General features: G+C 41.4%; 1 protein-coding gene across 3 annotated transcripts in view; it reads right to left on the bottom strand.

The window, feature by feature from the left end:
• cdh19 (cadherin 19, type 2) overlaps positions 1-23,140 on the bottom strand; it is a 179,394-nt gene that overhangs the window by 126,670 nt on the left and 29,584 nt on the right. For all 3 annotated transcript variants that reach the window (XM_056738237.1, XM_056738238.1, XM_056738239.1), the window contains exon 4: positions 2,339-2,458. In XM_056738237.1, the coding sequence (XP_056594215.1) occupies positions 2,339-2,458 (120 nt within the window). The remainder of the gene's footprint in view (positions 1-2,338; positions 2,459-23,140) is intronic.

The following is a 23,140-nucleotide window of genomic DNA, read 5'->3' as shown; positions in this document are numbered from 1 at the left end:
AAATTCTGCATGCTCTTCCTACCTCTCCACTGTTATTAATAAAGCTAGGTATAAACCAAAAGGCCTGTTCTCTGAGATCAACAAACTTGTTAAACCATGTTCCAAAGCTATTAATGTCTCTGAAATGAATGGAAACTTTCATCAAAGATCAACATAAGTAAATGTGATAACATCTACCAAGTTTTCTCTCCATCTGTTTGTCCTCACCATTTTTCACCTTTACTACATCATCCTCTTAGCAATTTCTTGCCCACAAGTAAATCTGTTGTTTATAGACGGATTAATTAATCTAACTCTGCCTTCTGCACGCTCAATCCTATTCCAACATACCTACTCAAAACCGTCTTGCCATCGCTCATTCAACCCATTACACTTATTATAAACAGATCCCTCACCACTGGTTGTGTCCCATCTAAAAGTAGATGCCATTACTACGTTCCTTAAGAAACTTGGTCTTGACAACACCGCTATGAACAACTTTAGACAGATATCAAACCTTTTTCAGATATCAAATTTTTTTGAAGAGTTTGCAGTCTCATTTGGAGAAAAATAATCTATGAGCCGTTTCATAAAAGCTTCCACCCCTATCATAGCTGTCATGATTCCGCCATCATGTCATATTAATTCTTGTTCTTGCAGCGGAGTCATGGCATAGCCTTAGGTTGTGTGTGGAGGCAGAGATAGTGATCCTATCGGCTTGCTATACTCTCTCTCCGGTCTGCGTCTTTGTTCCCGCCATCTCGTTTCCTCGTTAGCTTCCCTCAGTGTTTAATCCCTGTCACCTGGTTCCTGTTAATTATCCTTTGTCAATCTCCTCTATAAAATGCCCTCGTGTTCATTGTCTTGTGCAAGTTCGTTTTCATTTCGATTCCATGTGTTTCGTGTTCGCATTACTTGATCTTGTGGATACCCTTGCCTTGTGTTTACGTCCCTAGTATGTTCTGTCCTGTTATTGCCTGTGATGTTCTCCCCAAGTCAGTAAATTAAGTTTAGTCTTAGTTGTATTGTCTAGTATTGTGTTTAGTCCTTGTTAGTTAAGTTTAAGTGGTCTTTGTTCCTGTTCTTGTATTTTGTTTTACCCCCACCTGGGTCTTTGTTTTGTGTTATAATAAAGTCATTGTTATTCCCGTCTGCACCAGTGCCTGCATCTGGGTTCTTCCTGCCTCAAAATCTTTGACAATAGCACTGAGACAGTCCTTCTAAAAGTGGTAAATGATCTCCTCCTAGTTTCTGACTCGGGTGTCTACAAGATCCTTGTGCTACTTGATTTAAGTGCAGCTTTTGATACTTTCTGCCACTCTGTACTCCTTTCTCGACTATCTGAAATCGGTATCACTGGTGTTGTCCTTCAGTGGCTAACTTCATATCTATCGGATAGGCAGAGTTTAGTAAGGATTCATAAGTATAGATGTCATACAGCTACTGTCTCTTGTGGCGTACCAAAGGGTTCAGTTCTTGGTCCACTATTATTTCTCATCTGTGTGCTTCCCTTGGGTCAGCTTGTCTTAATTTCCATAGTTATGCTGATGATATTCAAATTTACTTTACATTTAAACCTAACTCTGTTAGCCCTAACCCTCTATAATGTCTGCTGTCTTCGAGAACTTGAAACCTGGATGTCTGCCAACTTTTTGCAATTAAATGCTAATAATACTGAAATAAAAGGCCATAGTTGTGTATGAGTCTCTTGATTGTCCTCAATGTAAAAAGAGGAATCTCAACATCATAAAATTACTGCTTGACATGAGTAAAATATCCAGAAATGCTGAAGAAGCCAAGATTTTGGAGGACCTGGGTGATTGTTTTGAAGCTCAGTGGAGTGTACAGTCTAATGACTCATGACAAACAAGAAACCCTTAAACAACTATGACTAAACATAAAAACGTTCATTGCATGTTTAGGTAACATCATTCAGTATTAAGAATCAGGGGCGTGTAAACTTTTGCCCTGGGCTATTTTTGAAATTCTGTTATTATTCTTTAGTGTGAACTTTGTTAACATTTCTTTAGTGAAATAACTTGCTCAGGGCAGGACTAAATTAAAAATAAAACTTCAATTTCAAAAATCCACTTATTTTTCCAAAATGTTCAGCTTTTTTCAACTGTAGGTATGGCTTCAAAATAGGGGGCAATTCTCAGTATTGACTAGTTATTATTAGAATGCCTATTATTGGCATATTGGCTGTTAATTATTACTTATAAAGTACATATTCTGAATGACCATAATTACATCCCAATACCTAAACTTTGGGATGTAAAACAATAAAGAATACAAATATTTGAAATGATCATTATGGAATAATGCATGTTGCAATATAACAGATTTAACAGATTTACACCTGTTTTGGACTCCACTGAGAAGTAGGGATCGCCCTGTAGTATGGAGTAAATGAGTTTAGCGTTGTTCCCAAACATGGGGTCATCTGCATCTGTCGCCGTCACCTGGATAACTGTGGTCCCTGTGCAGAAGAGAGAAGTGAACATATTAACTCTTGTACAATTACAATTTTTCAAATTGTCAGTCTTGTGTGTAAATGGGCCTCTGTTTTCTTTGTTAATTTGCTATAGTAGTGGTCCTCAGACTGTGGTACATGTACCACTAGTGGTACTTGAAGAGTCCCCTCGTGGTAAGTGACACGACAGGAAATTAAAAACTCTATATATTAATTTTGGGTTTTAAATACAATTTCAAATGTTATACATGATTGATAAATACGTAATACATCTCGTATAGCCTATGTGCAAGTTTTATGTAGTTGTATGAATTTTTGTTTATTTATCATTGGTCGATGTAACTCAGGTGTGTGACAGGCATCTAAATCACAGAGCAGGAGCAGACAGACGCTTGTGCGTCTCTCACTCTCTCTTCCGACGAGCTGCACGCAAAATAAGCCTCTTATGTTTTTGCACTTGAACCGCTGTTGAAAGCTGTTATTGTTCATGCTGTAAAGCGCTTATACAACACGCATCTACATCTAAGCGAGGTTAAATCAATGAAACGCATGTAACGATTTAGTTACGACACACCGCTTTGACGAGCTGCTGCAGTAAAGAGTGGGTAATAGAAAGTAAACAAGACAGACTTACTTAAACCTAGATATTTGTGTGTTATAAACAGCTGTTCTCTGCATCTTTATGGATACATTTATACTTATCTTTTGTGTTTAATGTTCTTTGATATAGGTTTGTAGTCTTTCTGCAAGTCCCCACAAAGTAAATAAATCCCAATAAGAGTAATTTACAGAGCCCTGTTTGTAATCATGAGGCAAGTAAAGAATCACAGCTCTACTATCAATTTGAGTGTTTATTCCTGTGATTTTCTATGGCGGCCATTAGGTGGTGCTTGGAACAACTCATTTTATTAGTTAATTTTACTTGAGCACAGTGGTTCTCAAACTTTTCAGATCAAGAACTACCTTTACTTGATCTGAAAAGTTTGAAAACCACTGTGCTAAAGTATTAGCACCTGATACAATTTTAAAAAGGCAACAACTGTGATAACTTTTAAAATAAAAATAGGCAGTTTTGCTCATTTGTTTGGTTGATATTCATTTCTAAACTGTATTTATGGAATACCCATTTGAATTAGCTAGCTGGCTGCTAGCATAACCTGGCAGGATTTTAGAAATACAGAAGTAAAAAACTGGAGCATAAAGAGAACGAGCGAACGGTCCGTCGAAGAGAGAGGACCGGGCCCGAACATGTTTTACGTTTGTATTTATTTAAATGTTTAAATCAAATAATAGCATTGTAAAAGACAGCCGGCAGCCCCTCACGGACGGCCGCCGGCGAAATAACATAAATACAAATACAAACGTAAAACATGTTCGGGCCCGCAACATTCGTATTTATAAAAACTTTGATGTGGAAAAAGTGCTTAGCGCCATGTCAGGGTCTTAACAGATGTTGTGTTAGGAAAAAATCTGCATTTCTTCATGTTAACATCTTCCTGAAGAGGGTAGTGTAGAGTGATGGCTAAGCTGGAACCTGGTTGTGTGACCAGTGGGAAACAATATAATGGTACACCTCTGAGAGTTGAGTGACTTAACCGCCAGCAAGATGGCGGAGAAAGGTTGGCGTTGGAGGTCTGCGCTGGACTGTTTTTTATCCTCCTGCCCACGCCCGCTAAATTTTATTCTGCACTCACCCGCTCCCGCTGAAAAATCACTCTGTGTTCTGGTTTTTCGTCCCAACCCAACGGATCTCCGGTTGGAGATCAGGTTTAGATCACATTTTCAGATCTCAGATTTCAGATCTTACATTTAAATTTATCAATAACAAATATAAAATAGGCTACACAAAAACATATCAGTATTTTTTATCGTTTTTTTAGTATACAACATTGATCTTACAATTTATTGTCAATAAAGTAGACAAAATGTTGCAGAGAAAACAAAGATCCTCAGATCAGGCTCTACATCTGGTCAGTTAAAATGATGTCGGGAGTGGGCACCCCTTCCAAAGACCCGCTCCTGCCATAGTAATAGAGTTTCCGACCCGCTACCGTCTTGTAATCACGCACCGGAAGAATATATATCAGATAACGCAATACAGACCTCTAGTTGGCATTGCGATGGCGGGTCTAGCAACGACTTTGGTGTGAATGTAGAGTATGGCAGAAGTAGTGTAGATGCATCTGTGAATATGGATTGTGAAGAGTGGCAGCAGGTAGGACAGTCATTTCACAAGTGAAAGGACAGATATTCTGATTCGGAGGAAATCATCGGACCAAAAAAAGGAAGGAATAAAACTATAAACAAAGTTATAGTAACTGGATATATCTGGATAGAAACATACACTTGTTTCTTGTTTATTTCATTTTATTATTCTATTTCATTTATCCCATTTATTACAATATTCATCATGTGTTCATTCCTTTATTTTATTATTCACTTCTATTCATATCATTTGCTCCTTACTTTCCTGTTGTTTAACCTCGTTGGGAGTTGTATTGTGTCTTATGCTGATATGAGTATCCGTTGGTCTCCATCTCAAGGTTCATAATAATGTCATGAGACAATGTTTTGATACTGTAATCTTGAATGGTTAAAAACACTTATTGAATCTGTTTCTAGTTAGACGAAGTTTGGCAGAGCTTGACTGAGCATCAACGCACAACTGAGATTATTCAATAAATCATTTGTCTGTCTTTTTAACATCACTTCGTCTCCTGCCTGCTGTTCTTCCCTTCAGCTCTATATCTCCCTGGTGGTTAGGTTAAAGGATTGACAGGTGTTATTTGTTCCTGACGGAGAGAGATCTAGTGAAACTGGACTCAAAGTTTAGATCTATAAGATCTACAAGCCATATCTCATAGTTGGATCTATCATATGGCGTTGTCGGCAGGATGGAATGACGGAGGAGAGGTACGAAGGGAAACCCTGCAGGTCTTCTCCTCATCGTGCTGCTGCAACTGGGGCGCGCCTACAGCAGTGTGAGTTGGTTGTTTGTCATATCCATCTAAAGAATCTAAAGAATCAAAAGTAAATCGGTACCGTGGTTTAACACGGTGTGTGTGAGGGGATTGATTCTAATTGTTCATTATGGGTATGGCAATGTGGGGAAACAAAACTATAGACGAAAAGATGTCTGAAACTAAGGGTGATGTAGAGATTAGACTACACGAAATAGCAGGGGAATTGTCAGATAAATTATCTGAATGTTTTGCCACTAAACAAACTGAGGCAGAAATAGTTGAAAAATTTAAGATCAAAGCTCAGAAAGGTGACATTTGGGAGCCTAATGACATTAGGACAGTATGGAAAAAAATTAAGAGAATGAGGAAAAGAGATTCAAGGCAGGTTCCTTGGACTCTTGTTACCTTGTCTAAATGCAGGAAATGGGAAAATGAAAATAGACAAAGATACCCATAACAGGGAGAAATATGTTATGGAAAGCAAACTGAGGGGATTACAAGATAGGTTTGATGATTTAAAATCCCAGGTGGAAAACTGTAACGAAGAGAAGGAAGTTATGACTGTAGAAATAAAAACTTTACAGGACAGGTGCAAGGAGTTCGAAGATCAGTTTGAACAGGGTAAAAAGGAGAAAAAGAAGCAAAAACCTCCTTCTGTAAGAGAACGGAAAATCCTTAAATCCTGTGATACTGATTATGACACAGAGACTGATTCGGATGAACTTCAGGGAGCAAAGGCAAGACTCAGACCCTTGAGGGTTGATGTTAAAAAAGGCCAAAAGAAAACTGAAGCTTATATTCAGAAAACAAAGGATGGAAACATGTTAATGGATTGTGAGATTCAGGGTCGTGATGAAGTCCATTACAAATATGTGGCTGCAAATGCCAAAGACGTGTTTAAATGGTCAAAATAGGTTGGGGATGTGAGAAAAGATCAGAGGGCAGCATTAGCTCGACTGGAAGCTCTTAACGAGGTGTTTTCTCTGTCAGTAAGAAATGGGTTCAGCATAGTCTCAGTGAATCTGTCAGACGCAGACAGAAGGAATTTGAAGGAAGCTCTTGGTGATGTTTTATATGATGAGAGCATGGCAGACCCTAGATCAGAGATAGAAGGATGGAAAAGGTTTAAGATGTGGTGCAGAAAAGCACAATAGCAAAAGGTCGACTGGAATGAGATTAGCAGATGCAAACAAAAAGCTAATGAGAATGTTGAGGATTACACAGAACGGATGTGTGAGACATTTTCAATGTTTTCAGGGCTAGATCAAAAGGGCGACCCTGTGAGCTTTATTAAGATCCCAGGAAAGGGAGGACCTTTCTTATCAGTTTGGCTTGATGTGTTACTATATGAAATAAGAAAAGGAGATTGTAACAGGAAAGAGGGTTTAGGTACTCCCACAGACACTAATTTCACTGTTGATGATTTGATGAAAACTGCAAGTGATGTAGCTCGTGCAGAGAGCCAAGCCTCAAAATCAATGTGGTCTTTGAAAGCAGATTCTGAAAATCGGTCCAGAAATACTGTGCCAAAGAATGTTTGCGTGCGTTGTGGAAAAAGGGGACACTGGGCAAAAAATTGCTATGCAAAGATAAAGCAGAGTGTTGGGCAAAGTTTTCCGCCTCCTTCCCCTCCTCCCAATGTTTCCAATGTCTTAGATCCAGTTTATCAGTTTGCTCAGCTTTCCAGTGAGACACAACAAAGGCTGATGGGTGCCGTCCAACAGCCAGCTGAAGAGGTACGGGGAAACTAGGTCACCACTGTCTCAGGGCCTTGGAGGCAGTGGTTATGCATAAGTCAGATGGCTTATATGTGGGCCCACATTCTTAACACACAAACAGACGTAGATTTCCTAATTGATACTAACAGACGTAGATTTCCTGATTGATACTAATTTGCTTTCACAGTTCAGGGTCAGCAATTCACGTTTATTCGTCTTCCTCAAGGCCTCCATAATGCCCCGACTATTTACCATCAGGCTCTACATAGACACTTGAAAGAATTTGAGTCAACATCAGTTGTTATCCAGTTCATTGATGATGTGCTGGTCTGTTCAGAGAATGAAGCTGAACAAGAGAGAGATGTCAGGCGGCTGCTTGATTTTGTGCACAGCCAAGGTCACAGAGCGAATCTGAAAAAGGCTCAGCTATGTCAGAGTGAGGTAATCTATCTAGGGCAGAGTTTGTCTCAGGGTGAGAGGAAAATAACAACAAGCCGCTGCGAGGCTGTTAAAAGACATCCTGTTCCCAAAACAATCAGAGAGTTAAGATCTTTTCTGGGTCTCTGTAACTACAATCGTAGTTGGAATGAAAACTATGCAGAGAAAACACAACCTTTTAACAATTTGTTGAAAGGGAATCCCAGAGCACAGGACTTAGTTGACTGGCATCCTGATACTCACTTATGTTTTGAGAATTTGAAACAGACTTTGTGTGTAGCTCCAGCTTTGGGAATACCAGATCACAGGAAATCATTCACATTGCATGTTCATGAACAAAAAGGTTACTGATTATTCTTATTGAAGATTATTCTCAGCAACTTGACACAGTAGCATTGGGGTGGGGGCCTTGCTTGCGAGCAGTTCAAGCAGTTAATCTTGCTTTGTATTTTGTGACTCCTGTAGTGCTTGATCAAAAATTTACCATTCGTTGTCCACATTCTGTACATGCTTTGTTGTCTCTAGGTAGAGCTGCACGTGTGACACTTCCAAGATGGATCAAATGGTCCACAGCACTAGAGGTACCGAACATTGTTATTGAAAAAGCTACACCTTCAAACCCAGCCACATTGCTTTCACCGTCTGAAGCAACTCCAGACGGCCATGACTGTGCAGAGATTGTACAAAATTTAAGCGTAGATGAACACTTAGACAATGTACCAATTCAAAATCCTGATCTGATTTTGTACACTGATGGGTCATCTTTTGTGGACAATGGGTAACGCAAGGCAGGTTGGGCAGTTACCACTGATTCAGAAATTTTGGCTTCTGGGGCCCTGTCACCAGGAACCTCAGCTCAGCAAGCTGAATTGATTGGCCTTACAAAAGCATGTGAATTGGCAACTGACAAAACAGTAAATATTTACTGTGATTCCCGCTACGTTTTTGGTGTGGTTCATGATTTCAGAGCAGGTTGGCAGCAAAGAGGTTTCCTCACCTCTGCAGGTAAGCCTATAAAGAATGGTGGAGTGGTGGAGAATCTTTTAAAGGCTCTGCAGCTTCCGCAAAAGGTTGCGGTATTGAAGGTGAAAGCTCATACGAAGAGCGATTCGGTTGAAACAAAGGGAAATTCTCTTGCTGACCAGGCAGCCAAGGTTGCCGCCGCAAGAACGGCAGACATTCCTACTGCTCAAGCATGTCAACTGCAGGTCATTGAACATAACTCACAACTCAAAGACATAGCGGAGATGCAAAATCAGTGCTCCCGAGAAGAAAAATAGGAGTGGATGGAAAATGGTTGTAAATTGTCAGATGACAACATTTGGAGATATCAAAACAGAACTGTAGTTACAAAAGCCTTGCTTCCTTATCTGGCCACACAGATACAGCATGTAGGACACATAGGGGTTTCTCAAATGTGTTCACGCTTTAACATACTATGGTGGACAAGAGGATTCAGGAAACATGCAGAAGCTGTAGCTAAAGGATGCATGACATGTCAAAAACACAATTCGGCACCCCCGATTCCATCAGTTTCAAATCGACCACCTGCACCCTCTGGGCCGTTTCGTGAATTGCAATGCGATTTTATCACTCTTCCTAAATGTAAGGGTTATCAGGATGTCTTGGTGATAGTCGATAAGTTTCTAGATGGGTGGAAGCTTTCCCCACTAAGAAAGGCACTGCTGCTTTTACTGCTAAAGTCTTGGTTCGAGATGTGATTCCCAGATGGGGAATGCCGACCAGTATTGATTCTGATTGTGGCACAACGTTCACTGGCCAGTTGTGTCAAGAAGTTTGCAGACTTCTGGGAATGCAATGGCACTTTCAGTGTCCAGGGCACCCACAATCATCAGGTATGATTGAAAGAGTTAATCGGACTCTTAAAACACGACTGGCAAAATATGGAACAACAGGGCTGACATGGGTAGATGCCCTTCCGTTAGTTCTGTGCAGTATCCGTTCATCAGCTAACAAAGAGACTGGGCTGAGTCCTTTTGAGGTTATCACAGGGCGACCAATGTCGTTACCAGGAACTCCAGATCTTGCTGAGGCTGATGTGCATTTGATGTCGGATTCAATTTTAATGTACTGCATGACTTTGACAGAGGCTATACAAAAGGCTCAAAAACAGGTTCAGGAAGCTTGGAAAATACCCCAAGAGGGGGGGCATAGTGTTGTGCCAGGGCAAATGGTCTATGTCAAGAAGCTGCAACATTCAGGCTTAGAACCAAGATGGGATGGTCCTTTTGTTGTCTTACTGGTTAGATCTTCTGCAGTGAAATTATTAGGCAAGACTAAATGGACACTCATTAGTCACTGTAAATTAGCTTTAGCTCATACTCCCAAAAATCGAAATGAGGCCGGCGAATCACTGTAGGATGGAGTCGTGAGAAGAACCTTGTCTTTTATTGACTTGGGGGCCACCCTCACGATGAACATAGGGGGAGGGTGATGGGTTATTACCTTACACCAAACTACAGCTTAGTCGCTTGGTCTCTGCTTGATTTTTGCAAGGGAGTCAAAATAGTTAAAATAAGGTCAACGCTTTAACACCGTTTGATGACATCATTTGTTTCCTTGAATGTGGAACTCCTCTGTCTCCTTTCTCTCTCCTTTTTGTCTTTACAGATTGATGTCAGCAGCCTTCAAGCAGTTTGCAGAGAGATTTAGGCCATATCATACAGAGGAAACTCTGTGGCACCAACCACCTGCAGACCGGATAAGAGGAGGCGTCACTCTATTTTCAACCTCGAGATCAGTACGCAGAGAGACCACGTTATCAAGAGTTGGTGAATTCTGGTTATGTGTCTGCATTTCAAGAACAAAGGCAATTAGAACTACACAGACCACCGCTAGACACTCTGAGATTGCTGTCACATGACGATGCTATATTGGCTGTAGGTTTTACTTCAACTCAAGATGACCAATGGGTACAACATCCTGAAATAAGACCAAGTTGGACTTTAACTGTGTACACTCAATACTTGTTTTGGCCTTCGATTAATCTACATACAGGGATTTTGACATTTAAATCACATAACTGTCATACACAATTTAAAGCAGAATCTAGATCAAAGCCAGGTCAATGGATGATTTTTAATTATTACACTGAAGGATATGAACCAAATTAAAATGGCAGGGATTTTGTTCTTTGTGTTGGGTCTCCTACCATGCATTAGTCCATATTCTGTCTATTATCCAGAGCTAGAAGTTCAGAATGATGTCAATTTAGAAATGACTTTGGCTAACGTCTATGCCAGAACTGTAAATGCATCTGAATGCTGGGTATGTCAATATTTTCCACAAGCTGCTACTTCATGGCAATTGCAAGCATATCCATTACTATTACCTGATCTGATCTCTATTGCTAAACAAGATGACATGGGCGAAATAGGTGAGATTTTGGCAAATTTAGTACAGAAAACACATATTCCTAAATCCAAGTGGTGTGCTCCAATTAGAGACCCGAAAACATCTGATAAATCAAAAACTTTATCGGCTCATTTGTTGCAAATGTATGATTATTTAATTTTGAAACATCAAGATGATGTTAAGAATATATGGCCAAGAGTGTTATATTTGGAAGAAGTAGAAATACAGCCACTACAAAGGAATGACATTAATGATGAATTCCAGTCTGGATTTCGAGCATGTCACAGTACAGAGACTGCTTTGATCAGAGTTACAAATGATCTGCTTTTAGCGTCTGACCGTGGCTGTATTTCATTATTGGTGCTGCTAGACCTCAGTGCTGCATTTGACACCATTGACCACAGCATACTTCTACATAGACTCGAAAATTACGTCGGCATTAACAGAATAGCATTGAAATGGTTTAAGTCTTATTTATCCGACCGTTTTCAATTTGTAGCAATAAACAATGAGGTGTCCCGCAAATCACAAGTCCAGTACGGTGTACCACAGGGCTCAGTCTTGGGGCCTCTGCTCTTCGCATTATACATGCTACCTCTAGGAGATATAATAAAGCGACACGGAATTAGCTTTCACTGTTATGCTGATGATACTCATCTTTATATTTCCTCGAAGCCTCATGAAACCCAGCAGTTCGATCGAATAAAGGATTGCATAGTTGACTTAAAAATGTGGATGAGTAACAATTTTTTACTACTAAACTCGGACAAAACAGAAGTGCTACTTACTGGACCGAAAACTGCTATGCGTAACAACCAAGAATACTGCTTAACGATTGACGGATGCCCCATAAAATCCTCGTCATCAGCTAAGAATCTTGGTGTTGTATTCGACAGTACTCTGTCATTTGAAAGCCATGTTGCCAACACCTGTAAAATTGCATTTTTCCATTTTAAGAATATATCCAAATTACGTCATATGCTGTCACTGTCAGATGCAGAGAAATTAATTCATGCATTCATGACATCAAGACTAGATTACTGTAATGCACTTCTAGGTGGTTGCCCTGCGGGCCTATTACAAAAACTGCAACTGGTTCAAAACGAGGCAGCTCGAGTTCTTGCACATACAAAAAAGTATGAGCATATAACCCCGGTTCTGTCAACCTTGCACTGGTTACCTATAAAGCATCGCATTAACTTTAAGATCTTGCTTATTACCTATAAAGCCCTACATGGTCTAGCGCCGCAGTATTTGAATGAACTTCTATTGTATTACAGACCTCCACGTACATTACGCTCTCAGGCGTCCTGTCAGTTGGTAATACCTAGAATTTCAAAATCAGGTGCAGGTGGTAGATCCTTTTCTTATCTAGCGCCTAAACTTTGGAATATTCTTCCCTGCACGGTCCGGGAAGCAGACACACTCTGTAAGTTTAAATCTAGACTAAAGACTCATCTTTTTAATCTTGCATACACTACACCTCCATAATATTAATCCTCAGAGGATTTAGGCTGCATTATTTAGATCAACCGGAACCAGGAACACATCCAACAACAAATGATGTACTTGTTGCATCAAAGAGTGATGAATAGTACTCTACTCTCAGCCAGTCTTGTCTCTTTGTTCCAAGGTTACCGCAGGATGCAGTTCATGCCCACACCTGATGGCAGAGCTGAGAATGGGAAGCGGTGACCTGACAAGACTTAAGAGGATAGAGCTGGATAAAGGACGCAACAACTTTGTTTTTCCTACAACATTTCAAATGCTATTAGATTGTTAATGATAATCTTAAATCCTTAATTTTTATATTTTTATTAAGCCTTGTTGTGCAAGCACTGTTGAGCCTGTGCAGAGGCAGCAGCTTTTGCCAGAGGGGAACTGGAATCCCCTGGTTGGGCCTGGGTTTCCCTGAGTTTTTTTTTCTCGATGGGAGTTTTGGGTTCCTCACCACCGTTTGCATATTGTTTTGCACTATCTGCCTGGCCGGGGGGGCTGCTTTAGAATTTAGAATTCATACTTGTATTTAATGTGTCTCATGTACAGCTGCTTTGTAACAATGAAAATTGTAAAAAGCGCTATATAAATAAAGTTGAGTTGAGTTGAGTACACGGGGGCCTCAATGGGTACACTTACACTATAGTTTTTGGAAATACTAATTGTTCCAAAAGTTAAAGGTGGTGCTAAATGCACAGTTGTTAGACCATTAACAATATCAAATTCTCACAGATGTGTCTTTAGGATGGTCGATTTTCCTTGGAATACTCACCTAGAGGTTACAAGCAATATGTGCTACTACAGAGGTTGTTCTTATCCACATTACAACTCTTGGCATTTGCCTAAATATGATAATACTGGCTCCAATACCCAATTTACACTCAATGTAAAATCTGAGGGCATTTCCTTCTGGTGTTTTGAAAGGAATGCCGGAAGTCAGTCTGACCCAAACCTGACTTTTCAGGTCTCTAAATGTAATATGACATTTATCACAAATTCAGCTCTCATTGCTCCTAATGGCACACACTTTGTTTGTGGTAACAAAGCCTATCCGTTCCTTCCTAAGGGATGGAGAGGAAGGTGTTATTTGGCTTATGTTTTACCAGCAGTTCGAGTAGTGTCAGAAGATTATGTTAGACATCATTTAATCCTGACACGTACTTGGCGTTCCCTTTCCAAGGTTGAAAAGTGGTTAGGGCGATTTGTACCATTCCTCGGAGTGACTGATCTACAAACTGAAGTACATGCATTACAGGAAGCTTTTGAGAAAACAGCAAACAGTACTCTTCAGTCTATCACCAACATCTCTGTTGAAATGTATGCAATGAGAAAAGTTGTTCTACATAATCAAATGGCTTTAGATATAATGTTAGCCTCTCAGGGAGGAACCTGTAAAATAATTGGTACTGAGTGTTGTTCTTACATTCCAGACAATTCTTAGGAAGTTGTCCTCAATCTAGCTCAAGTTCTACATGAACAGGTTGCTAAAATCAACAAAGATCATGTTATATTCTCATCTGAGTGGGATACATGGTTCGGACCAATATTAGGACCAATCTGGAATCACTTGAAAGCATTTGTAACAATTGTAGTGTCAGGGGTGTTAATCATCTTGCTCATGTAGATTACTTTGAAGTTGTGTATTTGTTTTGTCAAAAGTAAAATGCTGGTCAGACGACAGCACATTGAGACTAGTCACACCCCCTTTTCTCATGCTAGTACGCGGTATGAAAGAGAAAATGACCTGTCAATTTAAAGGGCATGGAGAAGGGAAAAGTATGGCCTGATCATCCAAACTTTTTGTTTTTGTTGTTGGTTTGTCATGATTATGAGAGGTTGCTTGCTTTTAATCATTAAGATTTATAATCATACATAATCTAATTATTTCATATATGATTAAGAGGGGGGAATGATAGATCTGGATAGAAACATACACTTGTTTCTTTTTTATTTCATTTTATTATTCTATTTAATTTATCCCATTTTTTACAATATTCATCATATGTATTCATTCCTTTATTTTATTATTCATTTCTATTCATATTATTTGCTCCTTACTTTCCTGTTGTTTAACCTCGTTGGGAGTTGTATAGTGTCTTATGCTGATATGAGTATCCGTTGGTCTCCATCTCAAGGTTCATAATAATGTCATGAGACAATGTTTTGATACTGTAATCTTGAATGGTTAAAAACACATATTGAATCTGTTTCTAGTCAGACGAAGTTTGGAAAGCAAACCTAGATGGAAATTTGAGAAAGCAGACTGGAAGAAATAGAATAATAGTTGTGAGTTAGAACTACAAAGTTTTAAGATGGAGGGTAAAATTTATGACTGTACTGAAAAATTTAATTCAATATTAATCAAAGCAATTAACTTATCTCTATAAAAAAGGATGGGATGGGATGAGAATCAGCACCTCCAAATCTGAGGCCATGGTTCTCAGTCGGAAAAGGGTGGCTTGCCCACTTCAGGTAGGTGGAGAGTCCCTGCCTCAAGTGGAGGAGTTCAAGTATCTGGGGGTCTTGTTCTCGAGTGAGGGAAGGATGGAACGGGAGATTGACAGACGGATCGGTGCAGCTTCTGCAGTAATGCCGTCGCTGTACCAGTCTGTCGTGGTTAAAAAAGATTGACCGATTTACCGGTCAATCTACGTTCCTACTCCCACCTATGCTCATGAGCTGTGGGTCATGACTGAAAGGACAAGATCCCGGATACAGGCGGCCAAAATGAGCTTTCTCCGCAGGGTGGCGGGGTGATCCCTTAGAGATGAGGAGCTCAGAGTAGAGCCGCTGCTCCTCCACATCGAGAGGGGACAGCGAAGGTGGCTCGGGCATCTTTTCCGGCTGCCCCCTGGACGTCTTCCTGGGAAGGTGTTCCGGGCATGTCCCACCGGACTATGTCTCCCGGCTGGCCTGAGAACGCCTCAGTGTCCCCCCGGAAGAGCTGGAGGAAGTCTCTAGGGAGAGGGAAGTCTGGGCATCCCTGCTTAGACTGCTGCCCCCGCGACCCTGCCCAGGATAAGCGGAAGAAAATGGATGGATGGATGGATGGATATAAAAAAGGAAAGGGAAGGGAGAAAGTTGTTCCATGGTGGAATGAGGATTGTTCCAATGCTGTTAAGAACAGACCTAAAGCTTCTAGAATATTAAAAAGAACATTGAAACTGGAAGCCATACAAGAATATCAGATGAAAAGAGCACAAGCTAGGAGAACAATTGAACAAACAAAAAATAAATACTGGCAAAGTTATTGTTCCACTATAGGTAAAGAAACAGAACTGAGTGAGGTAGGGGATATGTTGAAAAAACAGAAACATGGCAGTTTTAACAGCGAGAGGGCCAATAGCCGTAACAGGAAAAGACAAGGCAGAAAAGCAGGTTACAACCTTTAAAAAGGCTCATAGGAAAATCTTAATGAAAACCTTACAAGGAAAAAACTAGAACTCTTAATGCAACATCAGTATATTTATAATAAAAAAAGAGTGGGGAGGAGCATATGGGAACTGGGAACTGAAAAGGCACCATATTGAGTTTGTCAAACAGGTCTGGGTAAAGACAGAATATGATTAAATTTAGAGATGGTGTATTACTTAAAGCAGTTCTTGACTTGTGTAGAGGATTCAATGAGGCACAGTATTATTTAAACATTATTCTTCACCAAATTTGTAGGAATTATCATGAACTTTGATCACAACGATAAGTAATATATTCTCCACCACCCTTTGTAAGGGAAACAAATATCAACCCAAATTGGGATGATTTTAATTGATTATGACCAATTATACTTATCTGGACCAAAATCATGATTTGGGGAAATCACTTAGCATTATGAGCAGGTAGCAAGAATTTGCATGATTAGGGACTCTGGGTTTTGTGTGAGAAAGACATATATATTTATATATTGGCTTGCCATGTGCTTTCTTGTGTCTCGTCTGTGTTTCCCGCCCTTTCGTCTCGTTATTGCTTGTGAATCAGTTCATGCCTCACACCTGTTCCCTGTTGATCTGCTCCCCTTTAAATAGTCCTCACGTTTCATTGTCTTGTTTCGGTCATTTCGTTAACAATTACATTTGTCTTTGTGTTTATCTGCCTCTACGCCTTGTTCGTCTGGATTAACTGTTTCTTGTGCTCCTGTGCCTGTCTCTGTTATCCTGTCATGTCTAGTAAGTATTTTACTAGACATTTTATTTCTCAAAAAATACAAAAATGTTTCAAATGCATTTTTAATCAGGTTCTAATTTGCAGTAATTTCAAAGAAATACGCGCATGGCGGCGGTAGAGGGCGCTCTATTTCTAAAAGCAGAAATGGAGGCAAAACAGATTCGAGAGAAATTTTAAATGGGAGAATTAAAAACAAAACAAAAGCTAGGAAAGAAAAGTACCGTGTGGAAGCGAAGTGGTTTAACAAGGATGAATCAAGTGCTGGGTATGTAATATGCAACGACTGTGAGGCACTGTACGTATATGAAAGCCATAAGACTGGTACCTCTTATAAGGTACATCATGTGTGTGCTAAATCGAAAGATTAGATTTAAGCATTTACAGACAAAGACAGTGCTGTAAAATTTAATTATTTAAAGTGACGATCGGGTCCGGGTCGGGTGCGGATATCTATAACAGAGAAAATTATACGTGCGGGCGGGTGGCGCGGGGATAATTTATTTGAAGCAGCAGATGCGGGTGACGTTTTAGCTTATCCGCGCATCTCTAGTGGAGAGAGACCTGGCATTGTTTGTTTTGGAGGGACATGCACTCTCTCCGGTCCTGTCTCTTGATCCTGCCCCCTTGTTTCCTCGTTTAGTTTATCTTCCCCTGTTAGTTCCCCTATTTAATGCCCTTGTATTTGCTGTCCTGTGCTGTAAAGTTTTGCTTGTTACCCTGCCATATGTTAGCTTTGTACCGTGTTCTTGAATAATTCTTACTTTGTCTTGTTGGATTACCTTGTCTTGATGCCTTATTTTGCCTAGTCCTAAAAGAGTCGTGTGAGTGTTAGTTTTGATCCTGTTTTCTTGTTTTTTGCCCCTCGAGGAAAGTCTTTTGTTTCTTGTTGTGCAATTCTTGTTTTACCCCCATCGTGGGCTTTTGTTTGTTCGTATTAATAAAGTTTTTTTGTGAACTGCTGCCTGCAATTGGGTTCTATTTCCGTGAACAATTCTTGACAGAAGCGTAAAAAAAACCAAGCAACTTAAATTATACAAGGTCCCCTTAGAAAAATTGTCTAAATTTGGGGATGTGGTTTGATGATAATTTAACATGGAAACATTATATAAATTATATCATGTTGAAATATAGCAGGGTATTAAACTTAATGAGGTTGGATGTGTTGTATATGAATCTGAATCTGCAACTGCAACTTTGCTAATGAAGTTGGATATCTTACAAGCTACGGATTGTTTTAGGAGATGTTAAAACTACACCAAATTCAGCACTGCAGGTATAGACATCAATAATGACACCATTCATAAGAAGAGAGAAATTATCGTTAGCATACCGGATTAACCTGCAGGGCAACAATAATGACCACCTGGCTAGAGGAGTACGTGCTGATAGTTGGGAAACAATAAATACACATGGGAAAGGATTTGCATGGAAGATAAATAAACTGGCTATCATTTACTCATGCCAATGTTGACTTAAAATTACAAGAAAGAATTAAGGAATAGGGGATGGGGGATGGGGAATGAATTTAAACACATTTGATTAATATGTATTATTCATATTTACAGATTGTTCAATGAACCAAGAAATTGGAAAGACAAGAGCAGCATTTTATTTTCTAGAATTTGAAGTTAGGAAACATGGAAGAATAACCGATTGTACTGTTAATAAATGGATAAAATATGCATTACTCTGTGATTATTTTTATGCTGTTAAGCAAAAACGCTTCCTTACCCTCCCCAAACTCCCCACTGCCAAGGAGACAGCCCGGGGGGTTCCGTGCTTAGTCCTCCGGAGGACGTGGTTTCCGATAAGGGCCCCCAGTTTACTTCAAATTTGCGACGGGAAGTCTGCCGACAGATTGGTGCCTCTGCCAGCATGTTGTCAGGATTTCACCCTTAAACTTACGGTCAGTCCGAGCGCACCAACCAAGAGCTGGGTTAGATGGTCTGCTGCTTGGCGGTGCAGGTCCTGACCCGTAAGTGGCTCCCTGATTTATTGGACCATACTCAATGGTCAAGGTCCTCAGTCCGGTGACGGTACGTCTTCAGCTGCCCAGCTCCCTCAGTAAGGTTCACCCAGTCTTCCATGTCTCTAGGATTAAACCAGTCCTTCGTTTCCCTCATGTGTTTCATCTCCTCCCCCGTCGCCCCCCCTCGTTGAAGGCTCTCCCGCTTTCAGGGTCAGGAGGGTGCTCAACTCCAGGCAATGTGGCCAAGGTTTCCAGTATCTGGTCGACTGGGAGGGGTACCGTTGGGAGGAGAGATGCTGGATTCTGGCCGGGACATCCTAGACCGCTCACTCATCGAGACTTTTCACCACCGCAACTTCCCCACCTCCTCTAGTGTGCCTGGAGGCGCTCCTGTTGATGGGGGTACTGTCAGGACCTGGGTTTGATCTTTCCTTCTCTCACTCTTTATTTTTGTTTTGGCTTGGCTGTCACTTTCACTCGCACAGCTGCTCTTACTTTCCGCTCATTTTTGATTAGCACCTGTCCTCACTCTCCTCATTATGTTTCTCCCTTTATATACTATCTCTAAATAAATATCTCTCTCTTTGCCAATGTGTTTTGGATTAACGCCTTTTTCCCTTGTCTTCAGGTCTTTTTGAGTCATACTTTTCTCGTTGGATTTAATCCTTCTTTTGTCCAGAGAGAGTGCTGGTTACCTGGGTGGAGTAGTCGCAGCCTGACGCTCGAATGCATTGGCTTTCTGCTACCCGGTTTTCCTCTTACCTAGCCCCACTGGATGTTATTTGCACCTCGGTGACCCTTGCCAATCCAACTCTGTCTCTGCCCCTCTGGATCAGCCTCGATGACCTCTGCCTGCTTGACTACGTCATTATCTAGGCCTAGCTCTGTTTTTGCCCTCTTACAGGTTTTTTGTTTATTTAAGACAAAGAGTTTGCACAATTGCATAAAATGTAAACAAATTAGTTTTTTAAGTGTGGGGCCAATCAGTTTACCCAAGTTTAGGGATTTTCATCAATGGAGGAAATATTGAGATTGAGTCTGCCAAAGCAAAGGGAGCCAACTGGCTAATTAAAAAAAAGGAGATCCAACTTTTATACAGCATAGATGACAGAATGTGCAAAGACCTCAGTTTGTTCACCTATTACAATGTGCCAAGACCTCTATTTTTTTACCTTTAACACTGCTGAAGATATATTCAAAGTGCTTGAAAACTGGTATGAAGATAAGTCCACTATTACCTTGAAAACAATTGAAGATTTTGAAAAAATCAGCCAAGGAAAGTCTATGGCTGAATCCAAAATGGCAGACTCAATGAGAAGTTACTCGATTTCAGTAAGTACTTAACAAGGGCAAATGTGTTATGATTATGATGCCTCATCATGTCATGTCTTTCTTGATCTTGTGGCAGAGTCATGGCAAAGCCTTGAAGTTTTGTGTGGAGAGAGACATATTATTGTTATCATGACATACTATGCGCTCTCCAGTCTCGTCTTTGGCCCCGCACCTCTCGTTCTCTTGTTAGCTTCCCTTCAGTATTTAATCCCCGACACATGTTCCTTGTTAATTATCCTTTGTTAGTCTCCCTTTAAAATGCCCTTGTGTCTATTGTCTTGTGCTCGTTTGTTTTGCGTGTTTGTGTGTTTCCAAGTCTGGAATATCTCCTTGTCTATTGTCCTGTTCCCAGTTCTGTCAAGTTTGTGGACTTATTATTTATATTATCATTATTACTATTGATCCTTATTTACCTGGCCCCTCCTGGGAAGTTTGAATTCTTGTTTTGTTATAGTTTTCCCCATTGCGGGTGTTTTATTTTGTGTAAAATCCTGTCTTTTGTTAACCCCCTCACTGCTGCCTGTGCTTGGGTTCATCTGACAGTGAGGAACAAAATGGGAACATACTGTTTTGCCTGAATGGGTGTAGTATGAATGCGATCTGGCTGTCGTATGCCATATTGATATGATCATGTGGCGACATACTTCTTCTGTTCCTTTTCAATGGTGGGTGGCAATTTACGTTTAAGGGGTAAATCAGCCACCTACTGTACTGGAGTGTGGGTCAGAGATTAGCCATGTGACGTAATGACACGCGCAACAACTTAAGTTATGAGAGACAAGTTGCATTAACTCCGTAACATAGTTTTGTACAAGTAAACAACACATGAATCAAAGCTTTCAATTTTCTTCAAGTACAATACATTCAGAGCTTTTTATTTTCATGTATTTTCATTTTTACCTTTAAGGGCTATGTGCTTTTGATAAAAGTAAACGAATAAAATGAATACAACACCTGTGTGATTTTGCAATGCGATTTCTCAATACAATTTCAGAAATAACAGGCCCATCCTTACTTCCAAATGTGTAGAATGATTATGCCAATTAAATGCTCTTTTTGTAACAGAAAAATGCTTCACTGTAAACTACAACTTACTATTATTTTGTCTGTATTCTATCTTTTAGTTGATGTCTCTTACGTAGATACATTGCTCTGATATGCATTCTCTAGTATTTAAAACAATCTGAGAAAATATCTCCTGTGGTGTTTTTTATGTGCTAAGTATGTTTCAACATGGACGTTATCCAAATGTTATCTAACCAAGCTCTCGCTTAACTTTCACTTTCTAATTCACATTTAATTTAGTAATGAATTGGTTTAGGGCTTATTTGTGTTATGTGATTATTTGTTTATGAAAGGTGAAAGGTTGAATTACTCCAAAATGTATCTGTTAAAACCACCTGATTAAGATTACATTTACGAGACGCTTATATCCAAAGCGACTTACATCGCATTATCCTATACATTTGCTTCTAAGTATGTGCAATCCCCTGGGATCGAACCCATGACGTTGGCGTTACTGACGCCATGCTCTTACCACTGAGTGACAGGAAAGCTAGTGTTCTTGTGAATAATTAACATGTATTTTGTTATTTCCGAGGTAAATCCATCCATCCATCTTCTTCCGCTTATCCGGGGCCCGGTCGCGGGGGCAGCAGTCTAAGCAGGGATGCCCAGACTTCCCTCTCCCTAGACACTTCTTCCAGCTCTTCCGGGGGGACACCGAGGCGTTCCCAGGTCAGCCGGGAGACATAGCCCCTCCAGCGTGTCCTAGGTCTTCCCCGGGGTCTTCTCCCAATGGGACATGCCCGGAACACCTTCCCGGGAAGGCGTCCAGGGGGCATCCGGAAAAGATGCCCGAGCCACCTCAGCTGGCCCCTCTCGATGTGGAGGAGCAGCGGATCTACTCTGAGCTCCTCCCGAGTGACCGAGCTTCTCACCCTATCTCTAAGGGATCGCCCGGCCACCCTGCGGAGAAAGCTCATTTCGGCCACCTGTATCCGGGATCTTGTCCTTTCGGTCATGACCCACAGATTGACCGGTAAATCGAGAGCTTCGCCTTGCGGCTCAGCTCCTTCTTCACCACGACAGACCGGTACAGCGACTGCATTACTGCAGAAGCTGCCCCGATCCGTCTGTCAATCTCCTGTTCCATTCTTCCCTCACTCGTGAACAAGACCCCCATATACTTGAACTCCTCCACTTGAGGCAGGAACTCTCCACCTACCTGAAGTGGGCAAGCCACCCTTTTCCGACTGAGAACCATGGCCTCAGATTTGGAGGTGCTGATTCTCATCCCAGCCGCTTCGCACTCGGCTGCAAACCGTCCCAGTGCATGCTGAAGGTCCTGGTCTGATGGGGCCAGCACGATGACATCATCCGCAAAGAGCAGAGATGAAATCGTGTGGTCCCCAAACCCGACGCCCTCCGGCCCCTGGCTGCGCCTAGAAATTCTGTCCATAAAAATTATGAACAGAACCGGCGACAAAGGGCAGCCCTGCCGGAGTCCAACATGCACCGGGAACAAGTCTGACTTACTGCCGGCAATGCGAACCAAGCTCCTGCTCCGGTCGTACAGGGACTGGATGGCCCTTAGCAAAGGGTCCCGAATCCCATACTCCCGGAGCACCCTCCACAAGATGCCGCGAGGGATCAAATGCCTTCTCCAAATCCACAAAACACATGTGGATTGGTTGGGCAAACTCCCATGAACCCTCCAGCACACTGGAGAGGGTATAGAGCTGGTCCAGTGTTCCACGACCGGGACGGAAACCACACTGTTGCTCCTGAATCCGGGGTTCTACCATCGGCCGGATTCTCCTCTCCAGTACCCTGGCATAAACTTTCCCGCAGAGGCTGAGAAGTGTGATCCCCGATAGTTGGAGCACACCCTCCAGTCCCCCTTCTTTAAAAGAGGGACCACCACCCCGGTCTGCCAGTCCAACGGCACTGTCCCCAACCGCCACGCGATGCTGCAGAGGTGTGTCAGCCAAGACAGCCCCACAACATCCAGAGACTTGAGGTACTCAGGGTGCCCTGCCACCGAGGAGTTTCTTGACTACCTCAGTGACTTCATCCCGGGTGATGGGCGAGTCCGCCTCCGAGCCCTCGGCCTCTGTTTCCTCATTGGAAGACGTGACACCGGGATTGAGGAGATCCTCGAAGTATTCCTTCCACCGCCCGATAATATCCCCGGTCGAGGTCAACAGCTGCCCCCCTCCACTGTAAACAGCGT

Source organism: Triplophysa dalaica, chromosome 23 (genome assembly GCF_015846415.1).
Source record: "Triplophysa dalaica isolate WHDGS20190420 chromosome 23, ASM1584641v1, whole genome shotgun sequence".
Taxonomy (NCBI): domain Eukaryota; kingdom Metazoa; phylum Chordata; class Actinopteri; order Cypriniformes; family Nemacheilidae; genus Triplophysa; species Triplophysa dalaica.
The sequence above is the reverse complement of the archived record's forward strand: the minus strand, read 5'-3'. Positions and strand labels throughout refer to the sequence as shown.